The 21,919-nt window shown below is 39.1% G+C and overlaps 1 protein-coding gene across 3 annotated transcripts in view; it reads left to right on the top strand.

Moving 5' to 3' along the window:
* TEK (TEK receptor tyrosine kinase) overlaps window positions 1-21,919 on the top strand; it is a 107,364-nt gene that overhangs the window by 57,669 nt on the left and 27,776 nt on the right. For 2 of the 3 annotated variants that reach the window (XM_037060623.1, XM_037060622.1), the window contains exons 7-11: window positions 9,030-9,158; window positions 11,971-12,122; window positions 13,313-13,457; window positions 18,678-18,839; window positions 20,892-21,026. In XM_037060623.1, coding sequence (XP_036916518.1) covers window positions 9,030-9,158; window positions 11,971-12,122; window positions 13,313-13,457; window positions 18,678-18,839; window positions 20,892-21,026 — 723 coding nt within the window. The remainder of the gene's footprint in view (window positions 1-9,029; window positions 9,159-11,970; window positions 12,123-13,312; window positions 13,458-18,677; window positions 18,840-20,891; window positions 21,027-21,919) is intronic. The other variant, XM_037060624.1, reaches the window with a different exon arrangement.

A 21,919-nucleotide genomic window follows, 5' to 3' on the forward strand; every position in this document is an offset into this window, starting at 1 on the left:
AAAAATACTAATGAGAAATTTTACATTTCTGTTTTCGCACTAAGTCCTTGAAATGTCAATTTGGACTAGCTGTATTTAAGTGCTCCACAGCCATACATAGATAGGTAAGTGGCTACCATATTAGGTAGCACAGCTTTGGAGGCTTGGAATAAGAGGGCAATGAGGAGAGTGACACAAAAGTAAGCCGTAGCTGCCTACAAAACCTCACTCAACCCCCTCTAGGTGTTACATCTGCTGCCACAGAGCACTGAGGGAGACACAGCAGTGCAGGAATCAGACTTGGTCTCAGAAATGTGCACCTTATAGTAAAAAGTGTTCCCAGGTGGGGGCAGTCCATTTCCCTTTCAAAAAAAGAATACTAAATTCATATGCAAGATTTTAAAAAACATGTGCACGTCATATGCATTGTAAATGCCTAGGAGGGGGTGCATCCAAGAAGGAACCTAGAATATAAGCTGCATCAGCTTCATAGTGAAATGTGTTGCTACATCCAGGTTTATAAGAGTACATTGATTAACTCAACCCAGCCCATGCCTGGCTTCAGAAATCACTAAGCTTTTATGCATGGGAATATTCTTGTGATCTCCCAGACTCCTTCCTAGGACCTCCAAATACTAATGTGCTAGACCTTTGTATTGTCCCTTAGGTCCCTCAGACTAATCATTTCTTTCTAATTTTTCCCTATCCATGTTCTTCAGACTGATGCCTATTGATGCAGCTTAAAATTCATTGTCTCTTTCTTCTGTTATCTCCACTCTGTTTCTAAGTACACATAGAAATATTTTTAATTTCAGTTGTCCAGTTGTAGAATATTTTTTGGTTTCTAAAAATTTTGTATTGAATTTATTGGGGTGATATTGGTTAATAAAATTATATAAGTTTTAGGTGTACAGTTCTATAATATATCATCTGTGTATTGTATTGTGTATTCGCCACCCAAAGTTAAGTCTCATTCCATTACCCCCTTTACCTTCTTCTACCTCCCCCCACCCCCTTTCCTTCTGATAATCACCATACTGTTGTCTGTGTCTATAAGGGTTTTGTTTTGGTTTTGCTTGATACCCTTACCTTTTTCACCCAGCAACTCAACCCCCTTCCCTTCTGACAGCTGTCAGTCTGTTTTTTGTATCTATGAGTCAGTTTCTATTTTGTTTGTTTACTTTGTTCATTAGATTCCGAATATAAATGAAATCACAGAGTATTTGTCTTTCTCTGACTGGTTTATTTCACTTAACATAATTCTCTCCAGGTCTACTCATGGTGTCACAAAGAGTAAGATTCCCTTCTTTTTATGCCCAAGTAGTACTCCATTGTGTGAATGTACCACAGCTTTGTTATCCACTCATCTACTGATGGACACTTGGGCTCCTTCCAAATCTTGGCTATTGTAAATAACACTGCAAATTGAGCATAGCAGTGCGTATATTCTTTCAAAACAGTGTTTTGGGTTTCTTTGGATATATTCTCAGAAGTGGAATTGCTGAGTCATAAGGCAGTTCCATTTTTATCTTTGAGGAAACTCCATAGTGTTTACCACAGTGGCTGCACCAATTAGAATTCCCAACAACAGTGTACTAGTGTTCCTTATTCTCCACATCCTGGCCAGCACTCATTGTTTGTTGATTTACTGTTGATAGCCATTCTGACGAGTGTGAGGAGATATCTCATTGTGGTTTTAATTTGAATTTCTCTGAGGATTGGTCATATTGAACATCTTTTCAAATGTACACCGGCCATCTGGTATGACATCTTTGGAGAAATGTCTATTCAGATCCTTTGCCCATTTTAAAATTAGATTCTTTGTTTTTTGGGTGTTTGAGTTGTATAAGCTCTTTATGTATTTTGGATATTAAACCTTTATCAGATGTATTATTGACAAATATGTTCTCCCATCCAGTAGTCTTTTCATTTTATTTCTGGTTTCCTTCACCGTGCAAAAACCTTTTAGTGTGATATAATCCTATTTTCTTATTTATTTTTTTGTTTCCCTTGCCCAGGGAGACATATCAGAAAGACTAATTCTATAAGATTTTACTACTTATGTTTTCTTCTAGGATTTTTATGGTTGAATCTAACATTTAAGTCTTTAATCTATTTTGAATTCTTATCAATGGTGTAAAAAGATGGCCTAGTTTCATTTTTTTTGTACATCTGTCCAATTTTCCTAATAACATTTATTGAACAGACTGTCTTTACCTCATTGTATGTTTTTGCCTCCTTTGTCAAATATTAATTGACCATAAAGTCATGGGTTCATTTCTGGAATTTCTTTCCCATTGATCCATATATCTGTTTTTATGCCCGTACATTGCTGTTTTGATCACTTATGGACTTATAGCATATTTTGATACCTGGTAACAAGAGTCATCCAGCTTTGTTCTTCTTTCTCAAGATTGTTGTCATTATTGAGGGTCAATATAAATTTTTGGAATGTTTGTTCTAGTTCTGTGAAATACCTCATTGGTATGTTGATAGCAGTTATATGAAATGTAGACATTGCTTTGTGTAGTATGGATGTGTTAATGATGTTAATTCTTCCTATCCATGAACAAGATGCAATCCTTCTGCTTATTTGGATATTCTTCAATTTCTTTCTTCAGTATCTTACAATTTTCTGAGTACAGGCTTTTTTATATCCTTGGTTAAATTTATTCCTGGATATCTTATTTTCTTTGAAGCACTTGTGAATGGGATTGCTTTCTTAATTTCCTTTTCTGATACAACTGATTTGTGGATATTTATTTTGTCTCCCGCTACTTTACTGAATTCATTTATCACTTCTACTAGGTTTTTGGTGAAATCTTTAGGGTTTTATATATAAATTATTATATCATATGCAATCTTCCTTTCCAGTTTGGATGCCTTTTATTTCTTCTTGTTGATTGCTGTGGCCAGGACTTCCTGTGCTATGTTGAATAAGAGTGGTGCAAGTGGACATCCCTATCTTGCTCCTGATCTTAAGGGAAATGCTTTTAGTTTTTTCCCATTGACTATGATATTTGCTGTGATTTTGTCATACATGGCTTTTATTATGTGGAAGTATTTTCCTCTATTTCCATTTTGTGAGAGTTTTTAAATCATAAATGGGTGCTGGATTTTATGACCTTTTTGCATCTATTTAGATGATTATGTGATTTTTATCCTTTACTTTGTTTATTGGTGTATCATGTTTATTGATTTGCAGATATTGTACAAGCCTTGAATTTCTGGAATAAATCCCACTTGATCAAGATGTATGATCTTTTTAATGTATTACTGTATCTGGTTTGCTAACATTTTGTTGAGGACATTAGCACCTGTATTCATCGGGGATATTGGCCTTTAATTTTCCTTCTTTATAGTGTGTTTACTTGGTCTTGGGATTTGGATAATGTTGCCTGTGCAAAATAAGCTTAGGATTCTTTCCTTCTCCCAGATATTTTTAGAATAGTTTAAGGAGAGTAAGTTTTAGCATTCCTTTCAATGCATGGTAGGATTCACCTGTGAAACCATGAAGTGCAATACTTTTGTTAGTTGAGAGTTTTTTAATGACTGCTTCAATTTCATTAGATTTAATTGGTTTATTAAAGTTTTCTGATCCTTTCTGATTGAGTTTTGGAGGATTGTATGTTTCTAGGACTTTATCCAATTTTGTCAGGTTGTGCAATTTGTTGGCATATAGTTTTTATAAATATTTTCTTATGGTCCCTTGTATTTCTGTGGAGTCAGTTGTTATTTCTCCTTTTTCATTTCTGATTTTATTTATTTGGGACCTCTCCCATTTTTCTTGATGGGTCTGGTTAAAAGTTGTCAATCTAGTTTATCTAGTTTATCTTTTCAAAGAACCAGCCCTTGGGTTCATTGATCTTTTGTATTGTGTTGTACACTCTAGTGCATTTACATTTGCTCTGATCTTTATTATTTCCTTCTTTCTACTACTTTGGGTTTTGTTTGTTGTTCTGTTTGAACTTCCTTTCAAACAGTGTAAAGTAAGATTATTTGATTTTTTTGTCGTTTTGAGATAGGCCTGTAATGCTATGGATGTCCTTCTTGGGACTGTTTTCACTGTGTCCCATACATTTTGGGTTGTTGTATTCTCATTTTTATTTGTTTAAAGGTATCTTTTGATTTCTTCCTTAATTTCATGGTTCACCCATTCATTGTTTAGTAACATGTTATTTAGACTCCATGTGTTTGTATGTTTTCAGTATTTTTTCTTCCAAATGATTCCCTAATTTCATACCATTGTGTTCAGAGAAAATGCTTGATATGATTTCTGTGTCTTTAAATTTATTGAGACTTGGTTCATGTCCTAACATTATCTCTCCTAGAAAATGTCTCATGTGTGCTTGAAAGGAATGTGTATCTTCTACTTTGGCATGAAATGCTCTGAAGATATCAATTAAATCTATCTGATCTAGTGTAATTTTTACTGTTGTTTTTCTTTCTGGAAGATTTAGCCATTGATGTCAATGGGGTCTTAAAATCCCCTACTTTGACTATATTTCTGTTGCTCTCTCCCTTTTTGTCCATCAAGATTTGCTTTATATATTCAGGTGCTCCTATATTGAGGGTATACATCCTTTCAAGGATTATATACTCTTGTTGTATGGATCCCTTTATCATTATGTCCTGTCCTTCTCAGTCTCTTATAATAGCTTTTGTTTTAAAGTCTATTTTGTCAGATATAATTATGTCTGCCCCAGTTTTTTTCATTTCCATTTGCATGAAATATCATTTTCTATCCCTTTACTTTTAGTCTGTGTATATTTTTCAATCTGAGATGGGTTGTTTGTAGACATCATATATGTGGGTCTTGTTTTCTTATCCATGCTTCTAACATATATCTTTTGATAGATATGTATTTATTGCAATTTTAATCCTTATAACTATGTTCCTCTGGTGTTTCTTTTTCTCTTTTTCTTCTTCCTCTTAAAGAAGACCTTTTAATATTTTTTGAAATACTGGTTTGGTGGTAATGAACTCCTTTAACTTTGTCTTCTCTGGGAAGCTCTTTATTTCTCTTTTAATTTTAAATGATAGCCTTGCTGGGTAAGTAATCTTGCTTTTGGGTCCTGGCTTCTCATCACTTTGAATATTTCATGCTAACATCATCTGGTATGAGGTGTTCCTGCTGAGAAATCAGCTGATAGTCTTATTGGAGCTCCCTTATAGGTAACTGTCTTTCTATTGCTGCTGTTAAGGTTCTCTCTTTGTCCTTAAACTTTGCAGTTTTAATGATGTTGTGTCTTGGCTTGGGCCTCTTTGGGTTCATCCTGTTTGGGATTCTGTGTGTTTTCCAATCTTGTGTGTCTTTTTCCTTTACCAGGTAGGAAACATTTCAGTCATTATTTCTTCAAACAGGTTCTCTATCCTTTGCTCTCCCTCTCCTTTCCGGTACCCCTATAATGTAAAATTTGTTACACTTTATGTTGTTGCAAAGGTTCCTTAATTTTTTTTTTCTGCACTGATTGGGTATTTTCTGCTACCTTGTTTTCCAAATCATTGATTTGATCTTATGCTTCATCTACCCTACTGTTCATTCCTTCTAGCATATTCTTCATTTCAGATATTGTATTCTTCATTTCTTAATGGTTTTTATGGTTTTTGTGTATGGTTTTTGTGTTCTTTTTATGCTTGATATTTCTTTTTTTTTTTTTAAGATTTTATTTATTTATTTATTTTTAGAGGGGAAGGAGAGAGGGAGAGAAACATCAATGTATGGTTGCCTTTTGTTCATCCCCTGCTGGTAGTTAGCCTGCAAGGAACCAGTTTGCAACCCAGGCATGTGCCCTGACTGGGAATAGAACCGCGATCGTCTGGTTCGCAGGCCCGCGCTCAATCCACTGAGCTACGCCAGCCAGGGCTTGATATTTCTTTGTTAAAGTGCTCACTAAGTTTTTTGAGCATCCTTATAACCATTTTTAAAAATCTTTATCTGGTAAATTGCTTGCCTCCATTTCATTTAACTCTTTTTCTGAAGATTTCTCCTCTTTTTTCATTTCGGGCATTTTTGTCTTTCCATTTTGGCTGCACCTTTGTGCTTGTTTCTATGTGTTTGTTAGCTCTGCTATCACTCCTGGTTTTTGTCAGTGGTCTTATGTATTAAATGTCCTGTGGCACCTAGTGGTGCAGTCTCCTTATTCACCTGTTCTGAATCTCCAGGAATGTCCCTCGTGTGGGTTATGTGAGCCCTCCTGTTGTAATTGAGTCTTGTTTGCTCTTGGCCCATTTCTCTGTAGAGTTGATCCTCAAGGTGGCTGACTGTGAGGATTAACCTTAACCACAGTGTATGAACTGCTGTGTAGGTATTGACCACATGAAGCAGAATTTGCCTCAGCAGGATCTGGTGCCTATGAAGATCTCCTTTTTATTATGCTGCTTATGAAGCAAATTAGATCTTGTTCTGATGTTGTCTGAAGCTGGCCACTGCAAGTATTGGCTCTGGGGCCTCTTGGGAGGGATGCTGGTACAGACCAATGTCTGATGCTGCCTGCTTTGGGCAACCTGTTTGGAACTACAAAGTGATCTACAGTTTCCTGATCTGTTTCTGCTGGTCCCAGGTATTCTTAGGAAGGACCCAGTTGTGCATCAGTGCTGGCTTTTTCCAGCACTGTGTCTAGAGGCAGGTCAGCAAAAGTCCCAAGGCACCCTAAGATTCACCTCCACTTGCCTCTGCCTGCTGGCTGGCTGATAGGCTCAGTCACTGAAAGAGACTCTGGCAGAAGTCAAGTTGCATGTGGTTGGTTCTCAGTGAGTCACCAGGTAGAAGCGAGTAATGATCACCTGATTGATATAGGTTTAAGCTCAGTGACAGTCCTGAGTCTGAGGTCACCCAGCAAATATCCCAGGGTATGCCAAGTCTAGCTGTCACCCACTGGGTGCCCGCAGACCTTTGTGGTGCAGCGAGATCTCAGGGAATCATCCAAGTATGTCAGCAAAGTTTATCAAGTCTAGACAGACCAAGATTTGGCTGCATGAGGGGGAGGCTCTGCACCGCATGCAAGGGAAATATGACCTTTGTCCTCTAGCCACACAACTCAGGCTGCTCAAGATTCTGCCAGGAGCCTGCGTTCAACAGGATGGGATTGCTCAAAATCAGAAAGATGGGGCTAGTGGATCTTCTGTGAGGGGATGGTGCCAATCAGGCTTGGGGGAAGGTGGGAGAAGTTACTCGCACCCCTGAGCCACACAATTCAGTCTGTCCTGGATTCTGCCCAGACCTCAGCAGGGCAGGGGCTACCTGGAGTTGAAAGGGTGGGGCCACTTGGAGCCCAAAGGATGGGGCTAGAGGATCTCTCATGAAGAGGTGGTGCCAGTCAAGTTCACAGGAAAGTGATGGGAATGACCCTCCCCCAAAGCCACATTCCTCAGTCATTCACACCCACGGAGTCTGCCCAGACCTCTACCTGGCAGCTGTATCCTTCACAGGGGATGAGATCCACAGTGTGGAACAGGGAGCCGAATGTGGGACCTTTGCATTCCCCTAGGTGGATGCCATAAGGAGGTGAGTGCTCCACCTAAGAAAGATGACGTCTACAGTGTGGGAGAGTTACTTGACACAGAGGTCCTGACATCTGTACCCTCAGCTTTCTCTTCAAAGCCACAAACCTGTCTCTCCTTACATGACTCCAGTCTGCTCTGCTGGAGCCCAGGGTCAGGGACTTCAAATGAAATTTTGTGCATTGACCCTTTTGGGGTGTGCATGTGTCTTTGGCACTCTCTTGTCTCTCCTTGGCGGACAGAATCCCCACTGATTTTCACAGACAGATGTTATGCAGGCACCTCTTCCCAGTTTTAGTGCTTTGGGCTGAGGATTCTGGCATGGTGTTGAGACCCCTCATTCCTTAGAGGGAAGCTTTGCAGCTGAAATACCCCTCTGGATATCAGCTACCACCCATGGGAACAAGGACACCCTTTTTATGTCCCACCCTTCCTCCCAGTCTCAATGTCTTCTTCTATAAATCCTGGTTATAAAACTTCTATTTAACTAGTCTTAAGTTGGTTGTTCAGGTTGGTTATTCAATATTTTAGTTGTAATTCCAATTTGCTCCTGAGAAGAGGTTGTTTCCACCTAGTCCAATGCTGTCTTGGATCCTCTTTTTATTTTTTATAGCTTCTATTTCTCTATTTCTCATTGTTTTATTTGTTGTGAGCATATTTTCTTTTATCTCACTGAGCATAGTTATTATAATTGCTTTAAAATTTTTGTCTACCTTTTCTAACATCTGGATCATCAAGGTTGGTTGTTTTTTGCTTATTTTCTTTTCTTCTTATGTTGAGTAATTTGGAATTGTATCTTGGATATTGTGAATGACTATGTGGAGACATAATGACTACATTGTGGAGACTATGAAGTATGATATGAATGTTGATTTTGTTTTGTTGTTTTAGCAAGCAATCAACTTGGTAGGACTCAAACTGAATACTCTGACTCTTAGGCATCAGTTCAAACTCAGTTCAGTTCTTTTATCCTTAGCTGAGCTTCCTGAAATCTGCACTTAGCATGTGTGGTTCAGGGACCAGACCACAGTTTGGGAGTTCCGCTCTCTGTCTTTCCAATTCTAGGTTTTCCCTCTCACTCTCCAATGGCTGTGGTTGCCAGGACTCCATCTTTTGGTTCTTTAGGTCAGTAAACTACAGGTTTTCTTTGGAGTTTAGCTTTCCTACTTGATATCAATTTTGCCCAACCATTAGACTAAAAACTGAGAAAATGGGAAGCATGGTATTCCCAGCTTTCAAATTTCAGCTCCTGTTTAGAATCTGCCTGGTCCCACCCCCACTCTTCAGTGCTTTCAGGTAGTTTTTTAAAATATAGTTGTCATTTATAAGAAGGTTGACCTGGTAAGAGCTTATTCAACTCTCCTAGAAGGAGAATTTCCCAACCTTTTAAATCCCTAGTGATTCAGATAAACAATGCTAATAAATCACATACTACTTTAAATGAAGCAGTGAGGTTGATTGGAGAGAAAAATGAGACTACCCACTTAGAGCCCGAGTTTTCTCCCTTCTCCTTTTTCAGCACTGGTTTTTGATATCTTTGTTTACAGCATGCCAGCCTGGGTATTATGGGCCAGACTGTAAGCTCAGATGCAGGTGCACCAATGGGGAGATCTGTGATCGGTTCCAAGGATGCCTCTGTTCTCCAGGACGCCAAGGGCTCCAGTGTGAGAAAGAAGGTAAAGCAAGGTAACACTGTAGTCAGGACCATGTTCAGCACGTCTGAACCAAGATTTGATGGTATCATTCTTCCCCCAGTAGCCCAAGATTCTCAAACTTCTTCTGTTTCCATCCAGAAGCTGTAAAGACTATATCTCAAGTCCTAAAGGACAGCTTTCTGATTCTTTTCTGTGGACCCTTATACTGGATCTCATTTCCTTTTCCACTATAGGTAAATCATATGCTCTTTGTAGCACATTAAGTGACAACTGGCCAGCTGAGACCCCTGCCTACCTCTTTGGCTCTCTTCTCTAGGACTTGCCTTTTTCCTAGATATGTGCAACAGGAAAAAACTACTTTGGATGGGTTTAGACAAAAGATATTTTTTAAAAGAAAGGTATAAAAATAGAAAAAATTACTCTCAAAATGAAATGTTAAATAATTCTAGTTCGTAAATTACCACAGAGCAGAGGTCAGCAAATACTGACCCACAGACCATAGCTGCTCCGTTATTTTTTAACATCCTTATTGAGATATCATTGTTATGCCTCAGAGTTTATTTCTTTAAAATGTAGAGTTCAGTGAGTTTTAGTATATTTATGGAGTTGTGAATCCATTGCCCAAAGAAATCTTGTACCTGTTAGCAGTAATCACAATTCTTCCTTCCTTCCAGCCCCTGGTAACTATAAATTTAATTTCTGTCTGTACAAATTTGCTTATTCTTGACAGTTCATTTACTGTAAACGAGATCACTCAATATGTGGTCTTTTGTGGCTGGCTTTTTTCACTTATCATGCTGTTTTTGAGGTTTATCTATGTTGTAGCATATACCAGTACTTCATTCCTTTTTATTTCTTTACACCATCTGTTGTAAAGAAAATTTTATTGAAACACAGCCACACCCTTTTGTTTACAATCATGTGTGGCTGCTTTTACACAAGTTTAATAGTTATTGCAGAGAACTTGTAGCATGCAGTTAAAAACACTATCTAGCCCTTTATAGAAAAAGTTTGCTATTCCCCGCCCCAGAATATATATTTTTTTAATTAAAAGAAGTATATTTTCAAACTTTAAAAATAATATACATATATCACTTTTTCAATCAAATGAATAGAAATGTTATAGAAAGAAACACACACCCAGTGAAATCTAAGACATATGTAGCCTTTACTCTCTAAGTTTTTAAAATGAAAACATTTATAAGGGGAAATACCAATACTTGTTTTTTCAAAGGGTTTAGCTTGTTAGTTTTATACTTTCTCTTCTTTTCCCAGTGTTTGGACTTCGTTACAGGGCAGGAACCTGGGAGGGTCTAGGAAGGGAAGGAAATGCTTTGGGGCTACCAGAGGACTCGATTGAAAATGGACAACTAACAAGCTTTAGGATTTGCCTTTTGTATTTTACTCCTTCCTTTCTGTTCTAAGGCTGATGTTGCAAAAAATGTGAGAAATCTCAGACCTAGATGCAGCACCTGACCTTCCAGAGAGCAGTCCCCTTTCCCTAATTAACACCACTCTATGCTCCACCTGCACATCACCTCCTCCTCCATCCAGCTGCAGAAAATGCAAGGGGACAGTGAAGGAAAGAAATTGCTTAAGAGCACCAAGTACTTTTTAAAATTGCTACATGAATGACTACTTAAGTTGAAAAATTTGATAATTTTTTATCCTCACCCAAGGACATGCTTGTTGATTTTAGAGAAAGAAGAAGAGAGAGAAATAGAGGGAGAGAAACATGGATGTGAGAGAGAAATGTTGATCGGTTGCCTCTTGTGTGTGACCCAAGGTGGGGGATGAAGCCCACTACCCAGGCATGTGCCCTGACTGGAAATCAAACACATGACCTTTTAGCATATAGGTCATGGCTCCGTCCAAGTGTGCCACACTGGCCAAGGCTGATCAATTTTCTAATCACAATCTCCCCAAATTTGCAGATATCTCAAGGACATACCTTTGTAGTCATAGATCCTTTTCTCTCTTGCTCCACACACTTTACCTGTTTCATTCAAGGCCTGAGAAATAGGATATCAATATAAAACATCACTACTGATGTGTTTCTCGTGACCCCACCTTGTCCTCACCACTGATATGGAGCACATGTTCTTGGGGCACCTCCATCTCCTAGCGAAGGATGTGCTGGACTGTTTTCAACCATGTCTCACCTTTTGTTACAGTGGTCCAAGGTTCTTGAAGACGCTATAGTTCAGAATAAAATAGTTACATATTCTGATATCCTTGTTGCAAACACAGGTATTTTTTCTTCTTTCAATATTAGAAGCAACATTTTTGATTTCGCTGTTGACTATAAATCAATTTGGGGGAGTTACATGCCACTTTACTTCTTGGATATAAATCTGACTATTATTAATCATTTGCAGACTTCCCAATCAATGAGGCATCTATCATATATCAAAACCAACGATCATTTTGTTGATCAGCAATATCACAGTGTTGTTTACTGAATGGAAGAACTAGTTTTGTTTTTCCTTTTGTTCTTGTGAAAATTCTTTTAAAAAACAAGGAAGAGGCTGATAAGTAAGGGCAGGGGAGATGTGGCCTTGATGATTATGTAGCACAGTGTTATGGTAAACCGTGTGGACTCTGGATTCATAAAGATCTGAACTTGAACCTGGGCTCTGAGCCTGCCTCTCATCATCTATAAAATGGAGGTCACAATGGGACCTACCTCACAAGTTTCTTATGTGATAATAAAGCAAGATCATATTTGGAAAGCTTTTTCCCAGGCGTGATCTGCTAAATGGTAGCTAGTTTTGTTATTACTATTGCTGCTGTGTTAAAGATTAGATTTCACAGTGCTGTTTTCTTCATTCAGGCATGCCACGGATAACCCCAAAGATAGAGGATTTGCCAGATGACATAGAAGTAAACAGTGGTAAATTTAACCCCGTCTGCAAAGCGTCTGGCTGGCCACTACCTGCTAATGAAGAAATGACCCTGGTGAAGCCAGACGGGACAGTGCTTTATGTAAGACTTATTCTTAATCTGCCCTCCTGATACCACTAGAAACTTTCAGTGCAGTAATTACTGTGCTTAAGGCCAGATTCCACTCAAAGCTTGCATCCTCCTTGACTAGGATGTTGCTAGCTTGACTCTAGATAGACCTATTCCCACATCTGCAGTTCAAAAACCATGATCCACCAAATCCCATAGGTCTGAATTCATGCATTCCTTGGGTCTCCCTACCCCTTCATTTTGCCCTCATTGCTGGTGCTCACCACTGGTTAAGGCACTATAACAGCTCTCTTCTTTGTTGGAAATGACTCAGCTAGTTTCCAATGCATTTCCCTTTTCTCTCTCCCACTATCCCAAATTTCTCTGTTTCACAAATGATTTTCAGGAAGTTAGTGTATTTTCTTATCTAAAGAGTTTGAAGCAGTTGTATGTCTCTTAAAGATGGCTGAAAATCAACTTGGCAGGAAGGCAGATACAAGCGACCTGTTGGGGGCAGGATATATATGAATGTAAAACTTGCCTTTACCAATTCTCCATATCAGATGTTTCTGATTCCACACAAAAAGCCCATTAGGTAGTAGAAGCCAATTGATAGCTTCCAAAATCTTGTTGGTCTTTCCAAGAGTTAATGGAAGCAACAGCTACCATCTAGTGAGAGCCACCCATTCTGTATCCATCTTCTTACTTAACATTACCTTTCCCCTTTTTGTAGAAGTGCATGCTTCATGGTGAAGTTAAGTAACTAAGGAATTGGTCACAAGCGATAGAACTGGTGTGTGAACTCAGGTCTATGTGTCTTCAGAGCCCTGGCTTTTTCCATAACACCATGCTTGGCAGCCCCTCAGACACTCTAGGAAGCCATTTCATCCTCTCACTCAGCCATCTCTGTGTTAGACCAGAAAGGACCAAATGTTGCCAGAAGCAGTTTAAAAGGAATTAGACTTCTTGCTCGTAACTATTTACCCGATAATCCCAAATGCACAAATACAACACAGGATCTGTGAGGGCGTCAGCCCAATATAAACTTTCAGGGCTACTACAATAGCTTTGGAAATAAGCCAATGATTATACAAGCATTGCATTGAACTTCTTAATCTCTCCTAGAAAACTTCTTATTAAACAATTAGATGGGGTCAGTGTTATGAACTTTTGTGTTTACACCTCCCTAGAAGCTTTTATTTTTTTGTTTTTGACCTTTCCAGCCAAAAGACTTTAACCATACGGGTCATCTGTCAGTGGCCACCTTCACCATCCACCGGATCCTCCCCCCTGACTCAGGAGTTTGGGTCTGCAGTGTGAACACTGTGGCCGGGATGGTAGAAAAGCCTTTCAACATTTCAGTCAAAGGTAAGCTCGATTTTTCCAGAGGAAGAGCTTGTATCCTTCGTGAGCCTAGTTTATGCATTGCTGGGTGCTGCTTCTAGATAAAAACGTTATCTGACCACTAAAATGTCTTTTGGATATTTTCCAAGATACTAAGCCTTTAAATTTTTTTATGTGCATGAAAATGTAAAGGAAGGATTAAGTACGTGACCTCTGGAGTTACATAGCCCCGGGTTTGATTTTTGTCCCTCATAGCTAGTAATGTGTGTGGCCCTAGGCACATGAATTTAACCCATCTGAGCCTTTATTTGTAAATGAAGCTTAGTTATCTACCTCTCAGGGTTATTGTGAAGATTAGGTATATAAAACACTTTTTACAATTGTGCCTCATACAAAATGCTGGGTTGTATTTATATTTCATAAAATGTTTCATCATTATTGTGACTTCCAATTCATTATTGTAGAGAATAACTTGGGAAATTTTTGAGGATTACTCACTTAGGATACCTAGGCTATCCTATATAACTAACACAATTTTTTTTACATATTCAGTATTGTATCTATCCTGCTACAAATTTGTTTTTCAAGATTCAAATTAACCTATGTGGGTATATATGAATTTGCAGCTTGAAGAGAAGAAACAAAGTGAAGATGAATCCAAGTGAGCTTGGCTGGTATACATAGATACAACAAGGAATTTTAAATTTGGAAGTTACTTATGAATACTTAGACAAAGGCACCTAAAAGTTCTTGGTATATGTTCTTGGAAAGGCAGTGAGCTAACTACCTCACAAACTTCGTCTTATTTAAACTTTGTAAGAAACTTATGCAATAGATATTGTTGTCCCCACTTTACTAGTCAGGAAACAGGTTCAGAAGGTTTAGTTAAATTGTTTAAGGTAGTATATCTGGTAAGCAACAAATCTTAATTGTGGATCTGGGTCTCCTGACTCCAAATCCTGCATCATTTTGCTTTCTGAGTTTCTTGTATTACAGATGAGGAAGCAAAATGACCAAGGTTGATTTCTATTTGACCCACTTTATTACTTGGTTAGGAATCTTTGGGAGAACCAAGAGGTCATTTCTATAAATGAAATTAATATAAATACCTAGAATTTAATCTTTTTTAAGTTCAATCACAATAATAACATAAATAGAACTTGGTAGATTTGGATTCTATGCCCTGGAAATCCATGTGAATCATCTCAGAATCCTCAATATTCTTTGGATTACTAGAAAAATCCCAGATTTGTTTTATTCAGAATATTCATATTATCAAAATAATTTTTAGGAAACAACATACAGACAAAGCAAATTATATTATTTTTAAAGATTTGGGAATATTTGTTATCCACGGAACATAAGTAATAATGATTTAAAAACCCAAACCATGTTGATGAGATTCAGGAGAACTCTACTTTCTATATTTTTAATGAAAGACACAGCAAATGGTGTCAGTGCACAGATGCATCTACAGCTCTAAGTCACTGATGCCTCTTAGTTGTCATATTGATTGACATTCATGAAGTGGAAATAGCCATTAGATAAATTAATTAGTGTCTTTAACCATAGTATTAAAAAATAGATATTAGGCTTTATTACCAGAGTACAAATTTGTACAATGACTTTGGGAAATTGGCAATATATACTAAAGCTAATCATACCCATACCCTATCACCTAGCAATTTTACTCCATGGTGTATGCTCACACAAAAAAAATGTGTTCAAAATGGACATCTTCGAGAATATTCAGAACAGTTTTATTCGTAATAGCCCCAAACTGAAATTAACCCCACTGTCCATCAGCAATAGAAGGGATAAATACCCTGTGGTACATTTATATGTATTGCTTGTCAGGGCTGCTGTAACAAAATATGGCAGACTGGTGCCTAAAACAACAGAAACTATGGTTCTGGAGCCTGGAATTCCAAGATGAAGGTGTTGACAAAGTTGATTTCTTCTAAGACCTCTCTCTTAGGCTTGTTGTGGGTCTTCTCCTTCCATCTTCACACAGCCTTCCCTTTGTACATGTATATATCCTAATTTAATCTTGTTATGAGGACAAGAGTCCTGTTGGATTAGGGAACTGCTCTAATGACCTCATTTTAACTTAGTGACCTCCCTAAAGACCCAATCTCTAAATGCAGTTACATCTGAGGTACTAGGGAGTTTAAGACCTCAACATTTGAATTCGGAGGAGAATGCAATTCAGCCATAACATCATACAGTCGAAAACTAAACAGAAATTTAAAAAGAATCGATTCCTGGTACATAATAATGAACGAAAGAAAGTACATGCTTTGTGACTCCATTTATATAAAGTTAAAGAACAGGCAAGACGAATCTATAGTAACAAAAGTCAGGAAAGTAGTTCTCTATTGCCTGGGAAAGGATGCATGGTGCTTAGTGTTTTTGGAGTGAGTGGGGCTGGAAATGTCCTCTATCTCATTCTGGTTAGTGGTTACATTGGAGTGTATATAGGTAAGATCCCTCGAGCTAAATACACCTAAATTTTTGTGCTTTACAATATGTGTATATCTATAAGAATGTTTAAAAGAGAAAAAACAAAATGATAAATTACTAAGAGGAAACTTTGGGGGCAATCTTTTTACCTTTATCGGATTATCTCTTTTATAAGAGACTGGCACCAAGGACTATAACAAAATATGCATTTTGATGATTTAAACTCAACAGTTGTTCCTATGTGATCATACAAGGAAAGCATGGCTTAATGAATGAATTTACTCCCTTTTTTCAGAGTGCTCTCTTCAGAAACTGATCTAAGAAAATGTGTATCCAGACTTACCTATCTCTTTTTTTTAAAGATTTTAATTATTTATTTTTTTAGAGAGGGGAAGGGAAGGAGAAAGAGAGGGAGAGAAACATCAGTGTGTGGTTGCCTCTCGCATGCCCCAAACTGGGGATCTGGTCTGCAACCCAGGCATGTGCCCTGACTGGGAATGGAACCAGCGACCCTTTGATTCACAAGCCCATGCTCAATCCACTGAGCTATAACCAGCCAGGGCAAGGTGGCCCAAGGTGGGGCACAGGCCGAGCCCCTGCGATACGAGCCTCACTCAGTTCAGCAGGCACCTTCCCCACACAACCAACCATATAGAGAGACTTACCTGTCTTAACACTGGCACAGTTGGGCTCCAATTAGGGCAGACTGCTCGATTTGGCTTCTTACTGGATTTATTATCCTGACCTTGGGCAGCTTACTCCTCAGTCTTTATTGAGTCAGTCAATAGACCTTACTAAAGGACTATTATGTTCTAGGCTTAGGAATAGAGCAATGCACAATATGAGGAAGAAAAAAAAAGCTCTTCCATCATGGAGCTTCATTCCCATGGATAGATATAAACAGTGAACAAATAAATAAGTAAAATGACTGGTTTGCTAAGATGCTAAGGGCCATGGAGAAGGATAAAGCAGAAATGAGGGTACAGAGTGCTGGGCAGGGCTGGTGGGGTGGCCAATTCTAAATGAGGTAGTCACGCTTCCCTGAGAAGATGCTATTGAGCATAGAGTTGACAGTCATTTTTATGGATGGTGAGTTAAAACATTAAGACAGTGTGGTAAAGTTATTGAACATTGTAATGTGCCCTGCAATCTGAAATGGTCTATACTATAAAATGCACATTTTTGTGGAAGAAAGAAAAGAACAATTATGCATTTCTCAGAAGGCAGGTTAATAGAACTTCAGCTAACTGTAAACTCAGTTGGCAAACAATTAGTCAGCACCTGGTGAACAAACCTACATGGTCTTTGCCCTAATGGAGTTTAGAGTCTATGGCAGTGTTTTTATAAACTCTTCATCATTATCCATTTAGGAGCCCTCTTAGAAACTTTACTCCAAGACTCTATTTCTGTCACCATAAAATGTTAACATCACAGACACACTGTATATCTGTTTATGTACTATGGCTCTTTGGAAGGCCACAAACCATTATACTAGATAACCATTTTTTATTCCCCGAAAAACCAATTTTCACCTCCTTGATGGGTGCTATTTTCCCCACTGAGAACATACTTTGAGATGGGGAGATTACCCTTGGTTATCCGGTGGGATCCACTCCAATCACACGAGTTCTTAAAAGCAAAGAACCTTCCTTGGCTCTAGTCAGAAAGATACGTTACAATGGAAGAAGGGTCAGAAAAATATAGCTTGTTGTCTTTGAATGTAAAGGAAGGGACCATGAGTGAAGGAATGCAGGTAGTTCCTAGAAGTCAGAAAGAACACAGAAACAGATTCTCCCGTAGAGCCTTCAGAAAAAAACACAGCCCCTCTAACTGCTTGATATTATCCCAGGGAGACCCATGTCTGACTTCTGACTTTCAGAACTGTAAGATGATTTTGCATTGTTTTCAGCTTCCTCACGACCACCCCCCAAAAGAGAAAGAGAATAAATACATAGTCTAGTGGGAAGACAAATATCAAATAATCATACTAAGTCACAAAAGAATAATAAATTCTGATAATTACAGTGAAGCAGAAGTATAAGTTCTATAAAAACCTAAGGGAGGCCCTGGCTGGTGTAGCTCAGTGGATTGAGTGCAGGCCTGCGAACCAGAGTATCGTGGTTCGATTCCCAGTCAGGGCACATGCCTGGGTTGCAGGCCAGTTCCCAGCAGGGGACACACGAGAGGCAACCATACATTGGTATTTCTCTCCCTATCTCCTTCCCTTTCCCTCTAAAGATAAATAAATAAAATATTAAAAAAAACCTAAGGGAGGTTCTAGGATAGCCCTCGTGAAGAAGTTACATTGGCGTAAGAGTTGAATGATAGGGAAGAGTTAACACGAGAATAGTGGGAGGTGAAGCATCTCTTTCCTGTAGAACAACATCTTCAAAAATATGATGCAAACAAGAGTCTGGTGCATTGTTAGTTGGATGAATTGAAGGTTGTTCAGTTGAGTGAGGAAGAGGAGGCTGGAGGGGAGGCAGGGACTCACTTGTGAAATGCTTGGCAGGTCAGGATACAAATTTTATATTTTATTCTAAATGTAATGGAAATCTATTGAAAGGCCCCGAGCATGGGATTGCTCATATTTTAAGAAAGCACTTTGACTGTGGACATGGTTGGAGAGGCAAGAGCTAAGTGGGTAGATCACTGAGCAGGTGACTACATTGAATCTGAGCTGAGAGCTCTAAGAGGAGGCTGCTGGAAATATAAAGGCACCTAACAACAATGGAAAACCCTAAATCGTATAACTAATCTGATTGCTGAAATTTTGTTTAGTTCTCCCAAAGCCCTTGAATGCCCCAAATGTGATTCAAACTGGACATAACTTTGCTGTCATCAACATCAGCTCTGAGCCTTACTTTGGGGATGGACCAATCAAATCCAAGAAGCTTCTCTACAAACCTGTCAATCATTATGAGGCTTGGCAGCACATTCAAGGTAAGGTTTGGACAGAAAAGGCTATAGTTGGGGTTGTGGCAGCAGGAAAAAAAATCCCCCCCCCCCAAATATAGAACTCCTTCTCTTTGCCTCAGTCCTCTACCTTGTGCTAGTGGCTATAGCAGAGGATTTCATTTCAGAGTATTAAAGGTAGAGTGTGATAGGACCCTCTGAGTTCTGAGGCCAATTTCTGAAGGTGGGGGTGTGCTATGGAACACAGAACAGACTGCTTCAGGAGTTACTATCTACAGGCGTCCAGCACAAATAATGCCCCTATTTTTATTACAAAATCATAAGCATGTAATTCTGTAACATAACAATATCACACTCAAGCACATCATATGAAATTATAGGTGAAATGTTCAAATTAAAATTATAAATTATTACACCCATATTATTACCCTACCAACCTCACTCAAGAAGGTGTTATTTGTATACCAATTAAGGCCCGGCTCTGTATACCAATAGTTCTTTTTCAGGATTCTCTGGCTCTCTGGCCCCATTTTCAATTACCATACTTTGATTGGTCATGGTTAAAGATATGTGTTTGTGCCATAAATATGATAACAGGAAATTCCAGTGGCTACTGGAAAAACAAAGAGACCCAATCTGCTCAAATTTGAGGGTAATTGTTGCTGCTGTATTGAGTTGTTTGTTCTTTTGCACATTACACTCACCCTGTCCTGCAGGCTCGAAACCCACAAGATTTTGAGAGGAACTTGGGCCTGAAAAGTTTAGGTTGTGGCAGACTGGCCTGGAGTTGGGGGCGGGGGGTGACGAGTGTGGGCAGAGTGCATGCTCCTGCCTCCACTTCCTGAAAGGAAAAAATAGTTCCACAAAATGTAATGTCAAAGTTTCATGAAAAAAGTTTAATACATTTGTCAAATTTATTTTGAAACCCAAATTAAAGTTCTATTTATTGCATGATGATGTAAAATCACCACTTTAAGAAAGAAAACTGAGCATTATCTCAACAGTGAATTGTGCCATCTGTACCAAGACCTGCGATACCATGTTTGTAGGCAACCCACATCCCTCCGCCGGTGCTTCACTGTCACCATGCGTGTTAGCTTCGGGAAAAGGCTGTCTGCCCACTGTGTAGAGATGCGTAAGGGAGTTATAGAATAGGAAAAGAAAAGGAGGGTTTGGGGTGTAATAATACTTGCTGATCTGCGTATGTTGAATTAAGTCACAGTATTATTACTGAGCTCTTCACATGCTATTGTGGACTCAGCTGAAATTAAAAATCCCAGCAACTTAAGGCTGGTGGATGGGACTGCTGCTTCCAGCATCTATAACTAGGTCTTATTCAAAACCAACTTTTAAATAAATGTGTTGGTAATAATTCATAGCCTCTTTTTACAAGCAGACATCCACAAAATGGTGTTTTAGTGATTCTGAAACAGCCCATTTTGTTCTTAGTCACCAGGAATGTATCATACGGTGAGGAAAAAATCTACCTTTGCAGGATCTGTGGAGAAAGAGGCTGGCTGAAGCCCATTGCTAAGGAGAAAAGCAGCATGTACCATTTGTTAATGGGCTCTCTTCAAGTACTGCAGATGCCTTCCCTTGTAGTGATAGAACCAGTACAGATGCATTATTCTTTCATCATAAGCAAACCCTCAGAGCTTTCTCCTCTCGATAGCTTGCTTGCAATCACTGTATGTACTTGAAAACAGTAGAAATTAAATTATTTTATGTTGTTCTAAATGGAGATTTTCCCCCCTCTTTAATCAGATTGGTGTTCCAGAGAGTCGAATGTTTGTGTGATTTATTCTACAAATGAAAAGACTAGAGCAGACATGATCAAGTAATCCACACAGGAATAGTCAGTGTACACAGTGTAACCTGTCCTTTAATTTCCTTTAAGCAGCCTTATTTTCCTTAAATTAGGAATGGTGAGTCCCTGACAATGGAATTGCCTCTCTGTTTCACCAAGACATTGTATTTTTAAAAACCGAACATTAGTTCACATCCCAATAACGACATTCCAGTTTAGAGAATTTGTAAAAGAGTGCCAACCTAAGTTTCCTGGACTTTCCCTCTCCTCAGTGACAAATGAGATTGTTACACTCAACTACTTGGAACCTCGAACAGAATACGAGCTCTGCGTGCAGCTGGTCCGGCGTGGAGAGGGTGGGGAAGGGCATCCTGGACCCGTGAGACGGTTCACAACAGCTTCCATCGGTCAGTTGAAGCAAACAGCATTTATTCACGAGCTGGGTGGGAGGGGGAGGAAGGGGAAAGAGGAAGGAAGACCAGGAAGGGTGGTGGTGGGTGAGTGGGTGGGTGGGGATGGAGGTGGAAGGAGTTCACTTTTGAATGGGTGGGAAAGTGACAGGAAGGGTAGCAACTTGGAGCCAAATCGATCCTTTATTTGGGCTGTGCGATACTCTATCTCCCTGGGGGAGGGGTCTGCGGCAGTCCAGGAGGACAGAGAAGGAAGCAGATGAGCCTTCAGGAAGGCAGGGGCCTCCCTTAGGAGTTGGGATTTACTTAGTAGCGACTGTGCTGACCCTTGGCTGCTAAATTTTACCAACAGTTTCCTGTTTCCATCTTAAGGGCCCAGGCCAGGTTCTTGCCACATATATGCTTCAGAAATCCCAGTTTATTTGTTTTTAAAAATAATTTTTAATTTTTCAAAGAAATTCATGCACATAGTTAAAACATCAAATAGAATGAAAGGCTTATATCTAAGCAACAGCAGACCCCTGCCCCTCCCCTGCACCTCCTAGTCCTGTTTTCTATAGGGGGCCACTTTCATCTCCTTAAGCTATTTCTTATCATATGCACCTCCATGTTCCTAAATCACTGGTTCTCAAACATCTGTGTGCATCAGAATCAGCTGGAGAGCTTGTTAAAACATTTCTGAGCCCCACCCCAGAGCTTTGGTTCCGTAGGCTTGGGATAGGGAGTGGAGCTCAAGAATTTGCATTTCTAAAAAAGTTTGCCAATGATGGTGGTCCTGGGCCCACACAATCTAAGTAATTCATGTAGCAGTATTTCTTGGTTAATCAGTGTTAGTCACTATCTAGTGGTCTTCGGTTGGGTTCACTGAAGAGCCCTTAAATTTGTGAAGT

This window comes from Sturnira hondurensis, unplaced genomic scaffold, assembly GCF_014824575.4.
Source record: "Sturnira hondurensis isolate 20B ecotype Veracruz unplaced genomic scaffold, ASM1482457v3 Scaffold0012012, whole genome shotgun sequence".
NCBI lineage: Eukaryota > Metazoa > Chordata > Mammalia > Chiroptera > Phyllostomidae > Sturnira > Sturnira hondurensis.